Consider the following 18,359-nt stretch of genomic DNA (forward strand, 5'->3'; position numbering starts at 1 on the left):
TTTGGTAAGTGGGTTAAATTATTAGAGGTGTTATATATGCAAATCATAGATTTTTCACGATTGGATTATGTTCATTATGCGGTTAAATTTAATTAATTTGAGCCGTTAACTTGTTATTTTATGTAGAACGCTTTACTTCGTATCGGGATCGTAGAAAAGTCAAAAATTAACCATTTTCAGGCAAGCTCCTAACCCTCTCTTCGCATTATTTATTTCTCGTGAAAGTTTTCGAGGTTTCTTATATTCAAAACACTCTCTCACCTTGATTCGGTTCCACGCATTAATAATAATACTCCGCGTTGCAACCACCCTATGATTTATATGTTATTAATGAGGTTATTGTTGATGGAATAAGTTAAGCAAAGATATCTTAGTGTCTTTCATTTTGACCGTTACGGAGCTTTGTATCGCTCTATTTTGCTTGGGAATGATGTCGAACCCATTGGGGCCAGGTTTTTAGAAGAATTGATTATGGTTTAATGGGGTTATGTTAATAATTTGTTATGAATGTGGAGATGGTTTTCTGTGTATGAGAAGAGATGAGAACATGAATGACATAATGGTGTCTATGCTGTTATGGATAAAGTGAGCGAAGTGATGAGTTTAAGTGACTAAGTTTAATGTTGTCTATGTGTGTCTTAAGGGTATGGGTACAAAGCCACTGACTGTTGACCGCAGGTCATGGCAGTTGATGGCTGGATGTATGGGCGCCAGTCATCGGTTGTTACGATAAATGCTAAACGGGCCAGAAGAGCTAGTACTCTAGATTCCCGCCTTGACTTGTGTATATCATGATGTGTGTGCTGCATAGGGATTGTGTTGCATTCACTTGGGGACATGATTTGTATGTGATGAGATGTATGAGCATTTGCATGACCCGGTTGGTCTAAGAGCCAACTTGGGTATCCTAGGTGAGCCGGTGTATTTAGAACATATTGCATGTGTGAATTCTTATGTGCGGGCGTAGCATAGCCTGATACTTGGTTTATGGGAGCCTTGTCATCACGTTTATACTACAAAAGCCGTTGTATTTCTTATTTGTTACATGGTGAGAATGTGCGTTTTAGGTGATAAGTATGGATGTTAGCGTGGTCACGGTAAGATCTTGGGGTGAGACCCACGGTGGCGTGGTCCACGATAAGACCTTGGGGTGAGACCCACGGCAACATAAGACCTTGGGGTGAGACCCACAGCAACTTAAAGACCTTGGGGTGAAACCCACGACAACAAAGTATGTTGTGAGCGACAGGAATGGACATGTAAAGGAAATGGTATGGAATGGTAGCCTATAGAAGGCTGCCTATAGGTATGTATGTTGGACTTGGGTGCCAGTGTGTGTTTTATGTGGGCCCCAATGACCATTTATGTGAGATTTATTATATGTTTGTGCATCTAGAAATAAGACAGGTATTGAGCATGGCATGATATGACCTTGCATTATCATGATTTGTATGGGGTGTCATGGGAAGAGTCATATCCTAAACCTATAGCCTTCCTTTCATGAGCTTACTGAGTCTCACGACTCACGTTTGCTTTACATCATTCCAGGTTAGGGATTCGTCTGTGATAGCAAGTTCATTCAGCGGGATTTGGGTCCAGGCCGTCGTGTCATGGTAGCAAGTGTAGAGCTCTCCCAAAACTAGATCCTGGGTGTCATTGTACGTGTGTTAAAGTTAATGTTTTATGTTTGAGATATATGTATATTATGTAAGCCAAATGGGCTCACAGTGATCGGCTGTGTAATAACGATTATGAAATGTGATATAAAAGAAAGATTATGACTTAAATAAGGGTTGTGCGTGAGTTGTAGTCGTATTATTGTTCGGTATCATTTTAGTAATGATCCTCTCACGGATCCTCTTTGTATACGAGGAGGCGGGCCGTTACAAACACTATATGATTTGTCTTTTTTTTGTATTATTTTTTGGTTATTTTCTTTAACGTGTTATGAATGTTTGTTTCAAATAAGAAATTATGGTGTGTTTCATTGCCAAAAAAAAAAAAAATGGCATTTTCTATTGTATTTATTATTATTATTATTATTATTATTATTTCCTTCAACGTGTTACAAATGTTTCTTAAAAATTGTTTTTTCTTAATTTTTGAGAAAAATATGACATTTTAATACTTAAAATAAAAAACAAATTTTATAGAAAAAGTTACTAATCAAACAAGTAAAATTAAAATTTAATTAAAAAATATTTTTTTGAACATATTTTTCATACCAATCAAACACACAAATCTTAAAGGGTAAACACTAAAACAACCAGCTAGTTTGCCACCAACTGAGACAACCACACCAACTTCATTCTCCATCTTACTTCCTGCCTTCAGCTTCAAACAAGGAGAGTCTATAAGTTAGTCTTATTTGTTATTACTTCATTTATCTACTATTCTGTTATAATATTAGAAAGAATTGGAACTATTGTATTTACAATATATAAATTAAAAAATCTGAAATTATACATATATACAAGAAATGTGAGTTTTTATAAATATCAGAAGGACAATTTAAGTTCTAAATAACAACTGTCACATATAAGGGCGAGGGGGCGGGCGCTTAGGGTGGTCCAATGGTAATAAAAGGTGTGCTTTTGTGAAATGATGTTATATTACATGTCTCAATCATCAAAGTCTTCTAAATGCACAAATTGGCAAGCTGAAAATGACGATCCACTTGTTAATAGGATAAGAGGAGAGTCAAACATGTAGCATAAAGTCCAAGAAAATTTTTGAGCTGAAAGCAATCTTTCTTTTTGTCTTCGTCGACTTGCTTTGCTTCAATACCCTAATCTAATTTATATGTTGTAGATGCCTACATAGATATAGGTGTGGCCTCCATTACTGTTGGACCACTCCACCCGTGATATATTTCTCAACCTTGTCCCTCTGGTTGTCCGTTGCTCCCTGTACTTACTCTCCCTTATCTCTAAGCTTTTCCTTATTCATTTTGCTTTCCTCTTTGAACTTCAATCACATGGATGTAAATTGGAGGAAGTCTCTTCCCTTGCAAGGATTTTAAAAATAGCCAATTGGACAAGATAGCATTAGAATAAACAATGGACGCTAACAGTTTGTTTGAATTTGGATGGAATATCATGGTCGAATTATTATCTAATTTTGTGTCTGTATGGCATTCAAATCTTATGGGTAGAAGGTATAAAAATATTCATGTACATCATCTAGCATTTTGAATTTTCAAAACATCTTTAACCTAAAAAAAGTGGAACTATTAAACACTAATTTGACACTGATTAGAGATAATTTAAAAGTGTGAAATGCGCACATAATGACATGACATAAGCAATATAATATGATATCCATACAGTCTAATAAACTAGAAAAATTAAATCTCTTATTTTTTTTCTCTTTTTTTCATTGTTATGTCCCTCTACAAAAACAAAAATGACGAAAGAGGAGTCCAAAACGAACACGGAAACAAAATTGTCAGATCCCATTAATCCAAACAAGATTGTGAGAATAGTTCCAAACCCAAATGACTCACCAAGCTCTCACCCCAAACCTCTCTGACAAATAGCTCCAAAACCACATCGATTTTTCCACATGCTTTCTAAGGGATATCAATTTTAGGGAAAATATTGTCTATAAATCCTTACTAAACGTATTATCTAGCGCGTGCTTTTATACAATTTGTTGGCTAGATAAAAAGATATTTAATAATTTTTTTTTTAAAATAGGTATTTTTATAACTTATGCCTGGCTATGTAGGGGGTATTATTTCACGTAGGTGATGGCTAAAATATAGAGCTATTTTTATGTCTACTTGTATACTTATTAATGATATGTGATTTATATTTGTATCATAATTATTTTTATTTATGCTCGTATCAATATCTTGTATATTAATAATAAAATATATGTTCATGAGCAATTCGTTCATGGAAATTAAGGCATACCAAATCATCCTTCGAATCCTAATGACATACCAAGGATATGCTTCAGAGTTGCAACATATAAAAAAATCAAGTAGGTGACTTCACCCCCCCCCCCCCCCCCCCAAAAAAAAAAAAAAAAAAAATTAATTAATTAAGTGGAAAACGCTAAATTGAGGTGAAGAAAATGATGGAATGGACTTAGATATATCTGAATTTTAAAATGAAACTGAGATAAGTGAATCGAGATGGATTCAAATTAAGAAATAGCAGTTCTTTTTTCTGTTATTTTCATTCTCAAGAAATAGCAGCGTTTTGTGACTAAGTCACACGTACGTATTGCATCCAAAAGTCAGGCATATGCTTGCTTGTATTTTCTTCACCTATCCCGCAATTTGCTCACCATTTTTTTAATATATATTTTATATTAATCCTAATTTAAAATTCGAATTGAAGCGTGTAGCTATGAACTCCTCCCACACGGGCGCAACACCCCAACAAAACCATGCACCCACCCACCCCCGCGGGCATGGCACCCCAACCTATCCGTGCACCCCCATGTAACACCCTAATCCCGATAGATACTAACATTCTCCAATCTCCATCTCTTGTCTCTTTGAGATAGAGCGATGTGTGTCCCTTTTAATGGTGCCGGTCATCTCTTCGTCCCTTCTCTCTCCCTCCACTATCTCTCATCGATGACAAAGACGACGACGTTGATAGCCCTTTCGATAAGTTTTTCAATTATTTCTATTTTACATCGAAATTTAAATTTATTAAAACTTAATCATTAAATACTTTTAATTTTTGGGTATATGGGTCATCTTAGTTGGGGGATCGGATGATCAATTCCTATCATTAAAATCATTGGGCAACAACAAGGTCAAACTAATGTTCAGTCTCTTAGTTATTTTGTGTTTTAGTTCGATTTTTTATTCAGTTATTACGATTTAGGTGTCGGTTAGTTTAGTTTGTTAGAATTAATTGATGATTTAATTCCATTATTACATATGATTCAATTTTGTTTGATTCGATTCATAATTTGATTATAAGTAATTGCACACACCTAAACCATTCAAGAGGAATCACTCCTAAAGCTTTGTATGCTGGTGTTGTATATTATTGTGTGTTCAGGCTGGTGCGTTGATAAAGTAGTATCTATAATAATAATTGAATATTGTGTTGTATTTTTTAATATTAAAACTATTTTATTGTTATGTTATAGATGACAGCGTTTTTTATGTCCAAAAATCTATATTTCATATCTAACACATATCAACCTCTCAAAATTTTCAAACTAGCATATCTAATCAGCATAGGCACATGCAACAGTGATTCTGAATTACCTTTATTACCACTTATAACACTATAATATATATATTTTTTAATTAAAGATGCTAGTTAAATGATAATTTATAAATTTGTGAAATCAAATAATATATATATATATATATAAAATTTTCCCAATAGACCACCAACATAGAAGAATTACGTTGCGAAACAAACATAACCCAAATTTCAACTTCATATACTACAATCTGCCTATCTCATAACTTGTATTATATAATAGCTGATGAGGAGTGACGTGTATTATTATTATGCACATGCATTTTAAAAAGTAAAAAATTTGAAATATAAATTTGTTGCGTTTGCTTGATAGCTATAGTACAATTTTTACCTTTTTTTTTTTTGTTGAAAAAACATTAAACAAATTAAGATTTTGTATAATGATATTGGTACACAAAATGTTATATAACCACAACCTTCTAAATATGTGAATGTAATTGCATGCAAGTGAATAATATTAATTAATGAATTGATTTCTTTATATTTACGTCTCTTTTTAGCAAGAGTCAACCGTATTTAAAGTCATGAAATGACAAGATTATTGACTTGATAAGTATTTTAATGAGTATATATCACTACAACAAAAACAGGCATTAACGACAAAAAATTAGCGACGACATTAGTTTTGGTCGTTAATGTAGTACTATTAACGACTAAATATAAATCCCGTCGTTATAAAATAACTTTTAACGACAGGCAAAATAAGTCGTCGTTAATATACCATTTTCCCGTCGTTATTGACTAAAATTTTTAATTCTAACCTTGAAATAAAAAAAAAAAAATTATTAAGATTTAAGTATTACTTATATAAATAATTTCAATATAATTATATTTTTTTGTAAATGTACAAATTATTATTTTACTAATTATCATAATCATAAATTATTATTATTCCATATTTTAGATTATTATTTTATTAGTTATCATAATCATAAATTATTTTATTTTTATCAATTAAATAATTAATAATTATTTTCATAAATTATTTTATTTTTATTAATTAAATAATTAATAATATTATTTGTATAAATTATTATTTTTTATTTAACAAATAAATATTAAAAAAAAAAAACCAAAAACGTGGGCTACTCCCGCCGTATCCCTCTCTCTCCCTCTCCCTCTCCCTCTCCCCTCCTCCTTCCCCAAATTGCCAAATCCCTAAATCTAACCCTAACTCACCCCCTATCTCTCTCTCTCTCTCTCTATCTGTGAAGTACTCCCGCAATCGACCTATTCGCCGTTGCCTCTGCCTTTGGTTGCTGCCGCTGCCTCCGCCTCCGGTTGCCGCCGCCTCCAGCTCGATCGGGCTTCGCCTCCGCGTCCACTGCTGCTAGATCCACCTCAAAGAAGGTATATGTATATATATATATATATTCTGTGTGTGTATATGTAGTCTGCGTGTATATATATTCTGTGTGTATATGTATTATGTGTATATATGTATTCTGCGTATGTATATGTATTCTGTGTGTGTATATGTATTCTGTGTGAGTATATGTATATGTATATATATGTGTGTATGTATTACAGAGTTACATATTTGGGAATATATGTGTGTATATGTATTACAGAGTATATGGTGATATATGTGTGTATATATATTCTGTGTGAGTATTTAAGTGATTCTTAGGTCCTGTTATATGCATCGGCGTTTACTTGTGGTGAAATGTGCATTGGATATTGAAGCCACTCATATTGTTAGACATTAGTTTGATATTAATATGTCAAAAAAATATTGTTAATAGATGAATATAATACAAGTATATCCATTAATGTGATAGGTATAAATGATAGAAAAGGTAGAACATGGTATCCTGCTATTGACGTATACAGTGGTTAAGATTCTAGAATTTTTTTAAGTTTACAGAATTGACCCATGGCTATAAGAAAATAAATTAAATTAAGACGGAAATTTTGCCCTTTTTGGTTATTTGGTAGGGACGATTTTTGATGAACTTTGATAATGCCAAACCCTTGATCTTGAAGATGAAAAACACTAAATTGTAGAAAAATTGTGAATTTGTTCAAGAAACCACATTTCAAGTTTTTTATTCGTAAGGATTTTGAACTCTGTTAACTATTTTCTTTTAAACCAACCCCACTCACTGAATAGGTTTTTGAACTCAAAGATATACTCCTTAACAGTCATTCTATTCTATTTGAGTGTGAAAATTTTCGTGTAGGTATACTCCTTGCTTTCATGTGCTCCCAAGGGCTAAGTCTTGGCTTGCCCTGTCATGCATTCAACTCTTTCACCGTTGAAGTGCAAGTCTCTTCATCTAAGTTTCACAAAAGCACTTTCATATTTTCACCCATCGGCATCCATTCAAAATACTAGTTAATTTCCTAATCCAAATAATCTTCAGCATGCTCCCCCATTCAATTCAAGGGCATGTGACAACTGCTCTTCCAATTTGCCTCCTGCCACGATTAGTAGGTATAACATAATAGAAGGAGTTTTCATCTCCTTGATTCCTAGTTCATCTTCCAGACCACCTTTCAGTATGTCCAAAGGATCATGATCACATTCCAAATTCTCCATACAGGTTCCAACAGTTTCTGTCGCTGTAAAGTTTTAATAATTCATGATAAAACTTCAATCATACATCATCTCAGCCAATTTTGTAAGTTGGGCTTGGTTTCCTCTTCCACGTACTCTACCATGCTCAACCATGGCTTAAAATTTAAAATTTTAATGCAGCCTTAAGTTCTCTTTCACTTTGATACCAACTTGACATAGTGTGGAAGTATAAGAGCCAAAAATAGCAAAACAGGAGCTAAAATCAAATAGAGAATAAAGCTGGAATGAGAATAACAGGGTTTAGAGTTTGTAAACCTCTTTGTGTTTTTTTTTACCAATTTCCATCACCAAATGGTATAAGGGGACCAAGCTTTGGAAGATGCCAATAGACCCTATCCACAGCTACAATATGGCAAATAAACTTCAATACGGACAATGACTGCACATATACAAGTCCATATATACACATATCTCTAGAAATCCCATGCTTGGCTTCTTCTTCGTTTATTGTTATGAATCTTTGCATCACTTTGAGCCAATGACTGGGTGCCACCTAGAGTTTCCCATCGCCACTTATCTAGGGCCATGTCCATGTGATCACATAAACCACACATGCACCCCCCTGGAAATTATTGTTGCTGCTTTAAATTCTGATGCATCTAAGTTATTTATGATCTGTTTCATTCCTTCTCTTAATAAGCTACAGACAACTGCAAAACATAACATAAAAAGGTTAGGAGTTAAGCATTGTAGTTTTAGGTCTATTGATGACGAAAGTTTGTCAATGCATTTTCCATCTTATTAATTCCAGTTTCCATCTTATCTCCTGTCAATACCCATATTTTTATTCCAGCTTAAGGGAAGAAATTTAGATATAATTATGTTTATGCCTTTTAAATTCTCTTTACCTTTTTTAAGTTTCAATTAATATATAGTCAACAATAATGCAATCCCAATATTTTACTTCATTGCATTTAATTAAGCTGACAATTTCTCTGTCAATTAAAAATGTTATTATACTAACAATAATGGAGTTCTATTAGACATATTCCTCGCTCAATTATATATAGAGATTGGACCCAGGACTTCCGCTCTCATCATGTAACGCTTAGAAGTTGTATCTACTCTGCAATTCTTTATTGCTTCCATGTTTTGTAGAGCTTAATGCAAGGTCTGGTCTGATATGGTCTTGTCTTGTCTTGATAGGTTTGGGCTAATTTTAGGTTAGGGACAATTGCTTACTCTTAGCTTGCTGAATTCTATACATATACTTGCTTCAACTGCTATTTGCCAAAAGTTTTAACTTTTTGAATTATTAATATATATGTAAAGAATACTAATATAAGAGCTTTGTTTCTTTTAGGTTGGTTGATATATATATATATATATGTACATGAATACTGGTAGTGTTTTTATTCCATATTCTTGTTCTGGGTAATTTAATCTATCTCTAATACTATCAATTTTTGTTATATCTAGTACGATGGATAAGAATTGGATGCAATTGGATGATAGACTTTCTGACCAATATGTTAATGGAGTTGATAATTATTTGTGATACCAACATTGTTCGAGGTATGTATCCTGTGAGTGATAGGATTTAATCACTCCCTCCGGGTGGTGGGTAATCACCCATTTTTTTAAATTTTGAATGCTTAGTATTATATGTATCCTGTGAGTGATAGGATTTAATCACTCCCTCCGGGTGGTGGGTGATCACCCATTTTTTTAAATTTTGAATGTTTAGTATTATATGTATCCTGTGAGTGATAGGATTTAATCACTCCCTCCGGGTGGTGGGTGATCACCCATTATTTTTTATTATTAATGCTTAGTACTATATATATCCTGTGAGTGATAGGATTTAATCACTCCCTCCGGGTGGTGGGTGATCACCTATTTTTTAAAATTTTTAATGCTTAATACTATATGTATCTTGTGAGTGATAAGATTTAATATGTAACGACTCGTCTAGTGAGCCTTAGATGTTAATTATATTTTTATATAGTGTGTTGTATGTGGGTTTGTTAGATGCCAAAAGTAAGTTATGGGTGAATAAAAGGTTAAATGGCGCAAAATACTACGACGTGTACACCATTGATGAGAAGAGAAATCAAGTGGGTCCAGTAGACATTGAGAGAGAGCAATGGAGAGATTTCATGCATTGGTTGAGCTCACCTGAGTTTCAGGTATACTACACTTGAAGGGTGTTTGCTTTATTATATTTGTATTTATAATATAATCCACTTATAATTGATGTAATCCACTTATAATTGAAAAAAGTTTCAAATTCTTCTTCATAAATCCTAACACAATCTACTCTATATTTAAGGGTTTTTATGTTTTGGTACATTTTAGTGATTGTATGTTATGTAGTTTGTGATGGAGACGTTTTGGGGTTTGTTAATTCTATTTCTAATATTTTATAAAAAAAACATGAACATTTCTTTGACTCTAATTTCATATATTTTTTTTTTGTAGGTCAATGAGATAACAAGACTTTAAAGGAAGCAACTGTTGTCTTGCAGTACATGAATAGTTTTATGACTATATATAGTGTTTTGTTGTACATTAGTTTTGAATAGTATATATGATTGTTAAAGTGTTATTTTTAGTTAAATATCTTTTTTGGTGTACATCTTTGAATAGTATATACAATTGTCAAAGTGTTATTTTTAGTTGAACATATTTTTTGGTGTAATTTGTTGGCAATTAACACTTATATATATACTACTTTTGATGTGTAAATCCTAATGGATAATGTTTACTTTGGTTTTATTTGAATGACATGTTTAATTTTATGAGTGTTATTCTAATTTGATATGGATAATGATATATAAGTTTGGTGGTTTATATCAAAACAAGATGTTTTTGTCATGACTAACAATTGTTTTCATACTATTAAAAAAAATAAAAAATAAAAAAAATAAAAAAATATTTTTTTTTAACGATAGGAATCATACCGTCGCTAATTGTTCACATTATTAACGAGAGGAAATATTATCGTTATTGGTTTGTGTTTTGATAACTAAAACTTATTTTTAACGATAGGAATCATATGGTCGCTAATTGTTAAGATTATTAACGACGGGAAATATTGTCGTTATTGGGTTATAATTTGGTAGTTAATAATTATTTTTAACGACGGGAATCATACGGTTGTTAATACAATTAACGACGGGTTTATCATTCCCGTCGTTAAAGACTTTTATCCTCGGAGGCAATAACGACGACCGACGACAGGAAAATTCCCGTCGTTACAACTTTTTAACGACCGGAAATCAACTTTCAACGACTGATTTTCCCGTCGTTAAAACCCGTTTTTCTTGTAGTGTATAGATAACTTAAAGTTGATAAGTAATGAATGCCTTGATGATTAAGTCAAACTCCCTCTTAATTATTAACAAATATATTATTTCTCTTGATCTTGTATCAATATAATATATAAATACTATTAATCAATTATTTAATGTACGTGGTCTTAAGTTATTGCGTGTACAATAAAAGCTGCATTACTATTATATCATATAAGTACAGAAGAAAAGGTGTTAATAAGTTGTATCATATAAGTATATATGAAAATGGCGTTACTGTTATATTATTATTTTTAATGCAAGATGGTGTCAACGTATGATTCTTGACACAAAGTGGACCCCTCAAAAGATTTGGGCAGGATTACAGCATAAAGAAAGAAATTAATCAACTTTGCAGTGATTGATGACTCCAGTTAGAGTTACAGGCGACCAAAACAAGTCTCTATCCCTCTCAATAGACAGTAGATTCTCTCTTTACAAATTAAGTGGGGTCTTGCTCGCAAAAGATCTTTGAATATATTTTTATAAGAAATTTTTTAAATTTGGCCAAAATTTACTAATTTAACCTAATTTTGTGCTTTTAATAAATTTGATGCATTCTTAGAAAGTGTGTTTATGAGTTGAATTAACTAGTTCCAATTTTACATAAATTTGAACTCAAATAAAATCTTACTAAATTCTTATATATATATATATAACCCTACTAAATTAAAATCATGCCTCCCATAAGTGAAATGTTGAATAAAGTATCATAGTTAATCTCGCCAAAGAATAAACTCTGATTTATATAGTAGTATTATATAACTGCTAGCTTCACATGTATATATATATATATAATTATATCTTAGTGAAGCTCGGATGGAGTTCATAAATCTAAATCTATGCCCATTTTTCCTTTATTTTTTTTGACACCAACATTTCTGATATGTCACAAGGTAAAGTTTATTATAACATTAAAATGTCAAAATAATTTTTTAATTTAAAATGATAACATGCGAAAGATCGAGAGACCATTAGGATCTCTCAAAGACTGAAAGACTAGGAAAATGTAATGGTCTTTTAAATATCAAAGGCTAAAAAATCCATACAATATCTCGATACCACCAAAGGACTATTATTGTTCACTAGGGATCCTAACCTATAAATTTCTCTCTGATTGGGTGGGAGGGAGGAGATCCCGAGTAAAACACAAACAAAATAATTTTGATATTCAAAAATCTCTCCGAGAGTTCTGCGAAAAAGATAAGTATTATCTATAAAAATCTTAATCCTAATAAATTTCAAAATATCTATCATACTTATCACAAAGTCACATACTTTTCTGTAAATAGATAAACTCTCATTTAAAAAAAAAATACACATCTGATATTGATTTCAATATTGTATTTAAGTTTTTAGTGAAGTCTAATGTCTAACTTTAAGTATGGAAGTGTTTGTGCAAAACTGTTATGTGTCATCTGATTTTTTTTTTTTTTTGCAAAGTGTAAGCAACTTGAGAACAATATTTCCAATAAATAAATTCTATTTGCATTTAGATTAGAAATGCTGTCAAACCATTTAAATTATGCAAGAAAGAGAACAATCATCAGATGAATTATAATAACCTGTTTGTGCTTTCAAAATCTATAAGAATCCTAATCAATGGATAATATGTATTATTTTCATCAAATTTTTAGATGTTAAAATTATTTTATTTGCACTTTAGCCTAAACCCTCCTACCTCCCCCAACTCAAGAAATTTTTTTAATACAAACTTGGAGCTGGAGCTTTATTTATTGTCCCCGGTAAAAATCTCCTAGAGAGCAATACTTTTGTATGTTACCAACTTAAGCTAAAAAATATTTTCAACTTTTTTAATAGACTTTTAATTATATCACATCAATTTGGATAAACATAATTTCGAATTTGCCAAAAAGCAACGCACATGAGTCCCGTGTTGCTACTCCCACGGGAATTGCAACTAACAAATTAGGAAGGGTGGATGGCTAAAGCAAGAGGGCCATTCATCTGGAAAAGCCTTCCCCGGAAATGTCATCAAATAGTGACTTGTTGGAATCATTGACTATTCTAACAAGGGTGAGCTGTTAAGCTCCTTTCAAGCTGTCTTCCTTTATCATACCTGTCCTTTGTTGGGGCAACAAATTAATCAATGTCCAAATCAAGATGACATGCTACAAAAATCGTCCATATAATTTATTGATATTGTAAATTGAATTAATCTAGCTATATGTTAGGATATATATTTAGAAGTATACATACCTACTTCTTCTAAATATGAAAAAATAAAATCATAGGCCTGCCCGTAATTCGTAAGCATGACCCAAACCACGCATGTAAGGTGTTTTTCGTTGAATATTTTATTTATTTAATTTAAATTTAAAAAAAGTAATATGAAAAAATATGATATAGATAAAAATAAAAAATAAATAAATAAATGATTCCTTGATCAGGTCCGGAGAATGGATCCCTATTTGGCACAAATTTTGGTCAAGGTTCTAAAATAAAAAGGCACGTGTGTTTGATCAATAAAATTAGAAAAATAATAAAAATTATAAAATACATACGATAAGATTAAGATAGACAAAAAATAATTTCATAAAAATGAAATAATTTATGCTAAAATTAGTAGTATACCTCCCACTCCCAGGACCAGGAGAGGCTCGAAAGTCCATAACAGACGCACACAGCCGTCGGAGGAAGCAAGCCCGCAACTACAATGGAACCAACGAGAAATTTGGTGGACTGACCTCAGCCGTAAAGAAATCAAAAGATCAAGAACATCCCAATCTAGGCAGGTTTGTTCTTCTCTTGAGCCGTGATTAAGGTTCTTGTTCTGAATGCTTGCTTGCATTCATCAAGCATTTCTGGGTTTGGGTTAGAGTTATTCTTTTACCTTTTTTCTGGTACTGCATGCAAGCTCAGTTTTGGTTGCTGAGAAAACGCAAGAAAAGGGAAGAATCTCTGACTGCTTGGGTTCCAAGGATTCCAAACCACCCGAAACTTCAGGCTTTCTGTTGCGCCTTTGGGAGAACCATTTCCATATCTCTCTTTCTTCCTCCGTCAATGAATGAATACATTTGGAAAAGAAAAGGATGATCCTGTTATGAACCTTTCTGTCTGTTTCAATCCAGTGTTTCAGAAATGATTGGGGGAGGAATGACTTCTATTTCTCAATCATCTTTTGCTTATCATCATTTTGAATCTCCTGATCAGGACTTCATTTGTTGGGTTGCTGGATGTAAGCTAAATATTTATAGGCAATCATACCAATCTTTCAATTGGGGATCAGCATGTGTCATTTTCTGGATTCTCCATAGGAGATTTCATGCTCTGTATGGTTGGTTATGCACAAAGTTTGAAGAATTTCATTGTTAACTGATGGTGAGTTAAGCAACAGGTTTGATAGTTCCATGGTGACCTAGAAAAGAAAATAACAATGAAATTCGATCCCAAATTAAACTGGGCATGTTTTATTTATTTGTTTACATGATCCTTGTCTTGTTGAAGGATTCTGAAATTGGCACCCCTTTCTGTTTTCTCTTCAATGTGTGTATGTTGTAAATAAGGGAGTAATGTTGGGTTATACAGTTCAGTTAGTTTATTCAGCCCGCATTCTAGTTCTGTATCTTATTTACGTATGCACTTATATGCATATTACATGGCAAATTCTGTAAATATTGGTCTGTGTGAGCAGGCGCGTGACATAGAACACATGCCACTCAGTTAGATGGGTTGCTCGAGTTCTGTAGGACTTCTTAGATAAACAATAGCCTTAAAGTAGCAAATGTTTGGATCATAATTGGGAGACTCTTAGTGTTTTCCCTGATAAAACTTGTTTTGTTTAAGATTTTGACTGATGGCTATTTATTGTTGTAAACTTGATGTTATCTGCACGATTTGATTTGATTTAATTAGTCAATTAATATTGTCTGGAAATATGCTGTGTATTGTATTACAGTTTTGGAGAAAAGCTTGTCCTGTTGAGAAAGCAGCATACTTAATTGTCAGTAGCAGGTGGCTTCTCGGAGAAATATTTGTAGCGTTATATTATATTTTCAAGATAATATCTGCGTACTTTAATGGGTGGCTGCTTCGCAAAGAACATCAAGCGGGCACCTGGGTTCGAGAAGCCTACTGTTCTGGCAGCTGAAACACCTTGTGAGTACTCATGAAGTCACAGATGTATTATTTTGAAATCAGATATATAGGTTCCATTTGCTTATCCTTCATGTTTAAATTCTATCGCTTTTGCTTCAGAAACACCTCATTCGTACAGATGAAGTCAGAGATGAACTCTTTTGAAAACAGTGATTTAGGTTTCATTTGCTTAATTCCAGGTTGTGAACAACATTACTTGGCCGCCCTCCCATCAGCCTTCTCTATAAGCATGCATCAAGGATTTTAATCTTTTTCTTTAAAGGTTCACATTCTGTGGTTAACTTGACAATAAATCTTCACTTTGTACTGTCGAGGTATGCATGTGTAAAAGTCATTTTTAGTTAAAATATGCTACGACGAGAGTTCATTGGTTAGTACACAATTACAGGGTACAGACATTAAAACTGAAATATGGTCTGTTTGAACAATAAAACAATCACAAATCCAGTAAGAGGACAATTGTTCTTAGGTTAGGCCACGGAGAACAAGGGTCAAGACCTAATTTTTTCATTTCTAGGATATCGTATGGAAGTTACAGTTGCTCAGTGCGTGTAACTTGCAAATTAGTCACTCAAGTAACTATAGTTATCATGCTTATAGTATTTGATTATGATCATGGATTGCCTGCTCTGGAATTGAATTGCGAAATACTGGTCATTGAATTTCGTGTATCTAACATTTTCTTTCATATTTTCAGTTACTGTGAGTGAAGTTGAGGCCTTGTATGAGCTATTTAAAAAAGTAAGCAGTTCCATTTTTGACGATGGGCTTATTCACAAGGTATGTTATGTAAGTCAACTTGTAACATGCTATTGGTTAATTGTATGGATGAATTTACTTACAAGTTGAGAACTACAAACTGAATCTGATATTTAGTCACTATATGAAGTTTAAGAGAAATACCACGTGTTGATCCTTCCAATCTGATCATCAGGAAGAATTCCAGCTTGCACTGTTCAGGCACAGAACCAGAAGGAATCTCTTTGCCGACAGGGTTTGTTTTTATAAATACTTGTAATTCTTGTATGTTGAATTTAGATGCAATATTTACAGTTTAGTAAACTTCATGTGTGTTTGTTCTTGGGATTTTTATACTGTGTAATTCCAATCTTACCATCATCCATTTTGTGATGTTGGTATTACTATCTGTTGTTATGCCCGTGATTCTAATCTAAATTATCGATGCTCCAATTTCTCATGCTATGTGATGTACCATGCAGCATGAGACTAGGAAGTTACATTATCACAATATGAAACAATCATTTTCGGTAACTAATATTTGCATCTATATATAACATATATACAGCTATTTGACTTGTTCGATCTCAAATGCAATGGGGTTATTGAGTTTGGAGAATTTGTTCGTTCATTAGGTGTTTTTCACCCAAATGCACCTGTTGCAGACAAAATTTCTTGTAAGATTCAATAATCTATATCTCTAGGTTTAATTTTGTTCTGAAATTTGTTTCAACCTGAACTCTGTTATGAAAGTCTTTTTCGATTTGATTTAGTTGGTGTCTTAAGTTTCCTCTCTTTTGCAGTTGCATTTAGATTGTATGATCTGCGACAAACTGGCTATATTGAGCGAGAGGAGGCAAGTGATGCAAGCTATTCTCTCCTAGTTCCATTCCCCTACTTTTACGTTGCAAAAAGCAGATCTCTGTGTGCGTGTGCTTTTTTCTTTTCTGTTAAGACCTTGTTGATGACACCATTTTATGTTTGCTAATTCGGGATTTAGATTTTAAATGTATCTAACAGCAGATTATATAGACTTTGGAGATTATTTGCAGTGGACAAGGATTTGTCTTCACTCTTCAGCATTACCAACTCTTATATAATGCTAATATTTTAATTCTTATTCTTTGGCAGTTGAAGGAGATGGTGCTGGCCCTGTTACATGAATCCGACCTATTTCTTCCAGACCATGTTGTTGAAACTATTGTCGATAAGGTGCCAACGCTCCTGCCTAGTCTATTTACTGACCTTACATGCTTATTATTCCAATATGTGCTAAAATTTCTCTCGTCTGATAGACATTCACAGATGCAGATACAAAAGGAGATGGACTGATCGATCAAGAAGAGTGGAAAGAATTTGTGTCAAAGAATCCGTCTCTGATCAAGAACATGACTCTTCCTTATTTAAAGTGGGTAGCAATCTTAGTTGCAATTTCATGTCACTTAGTTTCAATCGAACTAATCCGTAGCTTACCAGCAATTTTGGATTTTATGATCGTTACTTGCATGTTTTTTGCAGCTTCCGTAGTTTTCTGCATATTTATGTTTCCTGGACAACCATACTTTTTCTCTTCATTTACAAACCAATAGCGATTAGTTAAGCCATCCCTGCAGAACTTGCACATAGACAGAAGCAAGTCGAGGCTGTCAAACATGAGTCTTGGAATCATTTTTTCCATAATCTTTAATGCTTTTCACGACATATATAAATTGATTACAGCAGCTCGTTTACTAATACTGTGTTTCATTTTTCTTTAGGGATATAACTTTAGCATTCCCCAGCTTCGTGGTGAGGTCCGAAATTGAAGATTCAGAAGTTTAGGCGTACAAATTACACACGGAGAGTTGTTTCCCTAGTCTCCTTGGATCGGGCCGGAGAACATCTTAAGGGACTTATTTCCAGGGCTCCGGCAATGCGAAGACGATTATGCCATGTACATAGAAAACTTATCTACTGGAAACACGATCACGAACCTAGAACTTATCTACTGCACTGTTCTGTCGTCTACTAAACTGTTCAGACCGATGCGATGGGCGCATCGAAGCAGACTTCTTCCTTTCTGTCCGCAGTTGTATACAAGTTTTGTCCATCAGCCTTCTACCCTTCTAGAAGTAGTATTTCTTTTGTAAAAGAAACAAAAATAATATAATAGTAATAATAACACCTTGTTGTGTAGAACCATTTCTGTTGAGTTAATTGTCTTTGTTAATGTTGCCGAATGGAGCTTCATAAACAACAGAAATAAAGCTGTACTGGTTGCACGGTTGTGGCCTGTTTGGCCATTTCCGTTCAATTGTTTGCTAATCTTGATGGCCCTTGCACATTTATGTCCTCTTCATTCTATAGTAATAAGTGATTTTTCAAGAACCGGAATTTTATAGTAATGCT

General features: G+C 33.2%; 1 protein-coding gene and 1 long non-coding RNA gene across 6 annotated transcripts; both read left to right on the top strand.

The window, feature by feature from the left end:
- Positions 1–6,332: 6,332 nt before the first annotated feature.
- Positions 6,333–10,462, top strand: LOC127805555 (uncharacterized). The gene is made up of 4 exons (XR_008024177.1): positions 6,333–6,590; positions 9,241–9,336; positions 9,793–9,950; positions 10,243–10,462. It is a non-coding gene; the product is annotated as an uncharacterized LOC127805555 (long non-coding RNA).
- A 3,241-nt stretch (positions 10,463–13,703) lies between these two features.
- On the top strand, positions 13,704–18,149 carry LOC127805560 (calcineurin B-like protein 4). Of its 5 annotated transcripts, XM_052342319.1 has the most exons (10): positions 13,721–13,870; positions 13,998–14,456; positions 15,034–15,233; positions 15,931–16,022; positions 16,168–16,227; positions 16,540–16,648; positions 16,775–16,827; positions 17,103–17,183; positions 17,267–17,379; positions 17,729–18,149. In XM_052342319.1, the coding sequence occupies exons 3-10, from the start codon at positions 15,155–15,157 to the stop codon at positions 17,790–17,792; spliced, it is 651 nt and encodes a 216-aa protein (XP_052198279.1). In that variant the 5' UTR covers positions 13,721–13,870; positions 13,998–14,456; positions 15,034–15,154; the 3' UTR covers positions 17,793–18,149. The 5 variants fall into 5 exon arrangements, with proteins under 5 accessions (XP_052198274.1, XP_052198283.1, XP_052198288.1 ...); XM_052342314.1 differs by lacking the exon at positions 13,998–14,456 and having other exon boundaries at positions 13,704–13,870; XM_052342323.1 differs by lacking the exon at positions 13,998–14,456 and having other exon boundaries at positions 13,704–13,870; positions 15,931–16,013.
- The last annotated feature ends 210 nt before the right edge of the window (positions 18,150–18,359 follow it).

This window comes from Diospyros lotus, chromosome 1 (genome assembly GCF_014633365.1).
Source record: "Diospyros lotus cultivar Yz01 chromosome 1, ASM1463336v1, whole genome shotgun sequence".
NCBI classification, from domain to species: Eukaryota; Viridiplantae; Streptophyta; class Magnoliopsida; order Ericales; family Ebenaceae; genus Diospyros; species Diospyros lotus.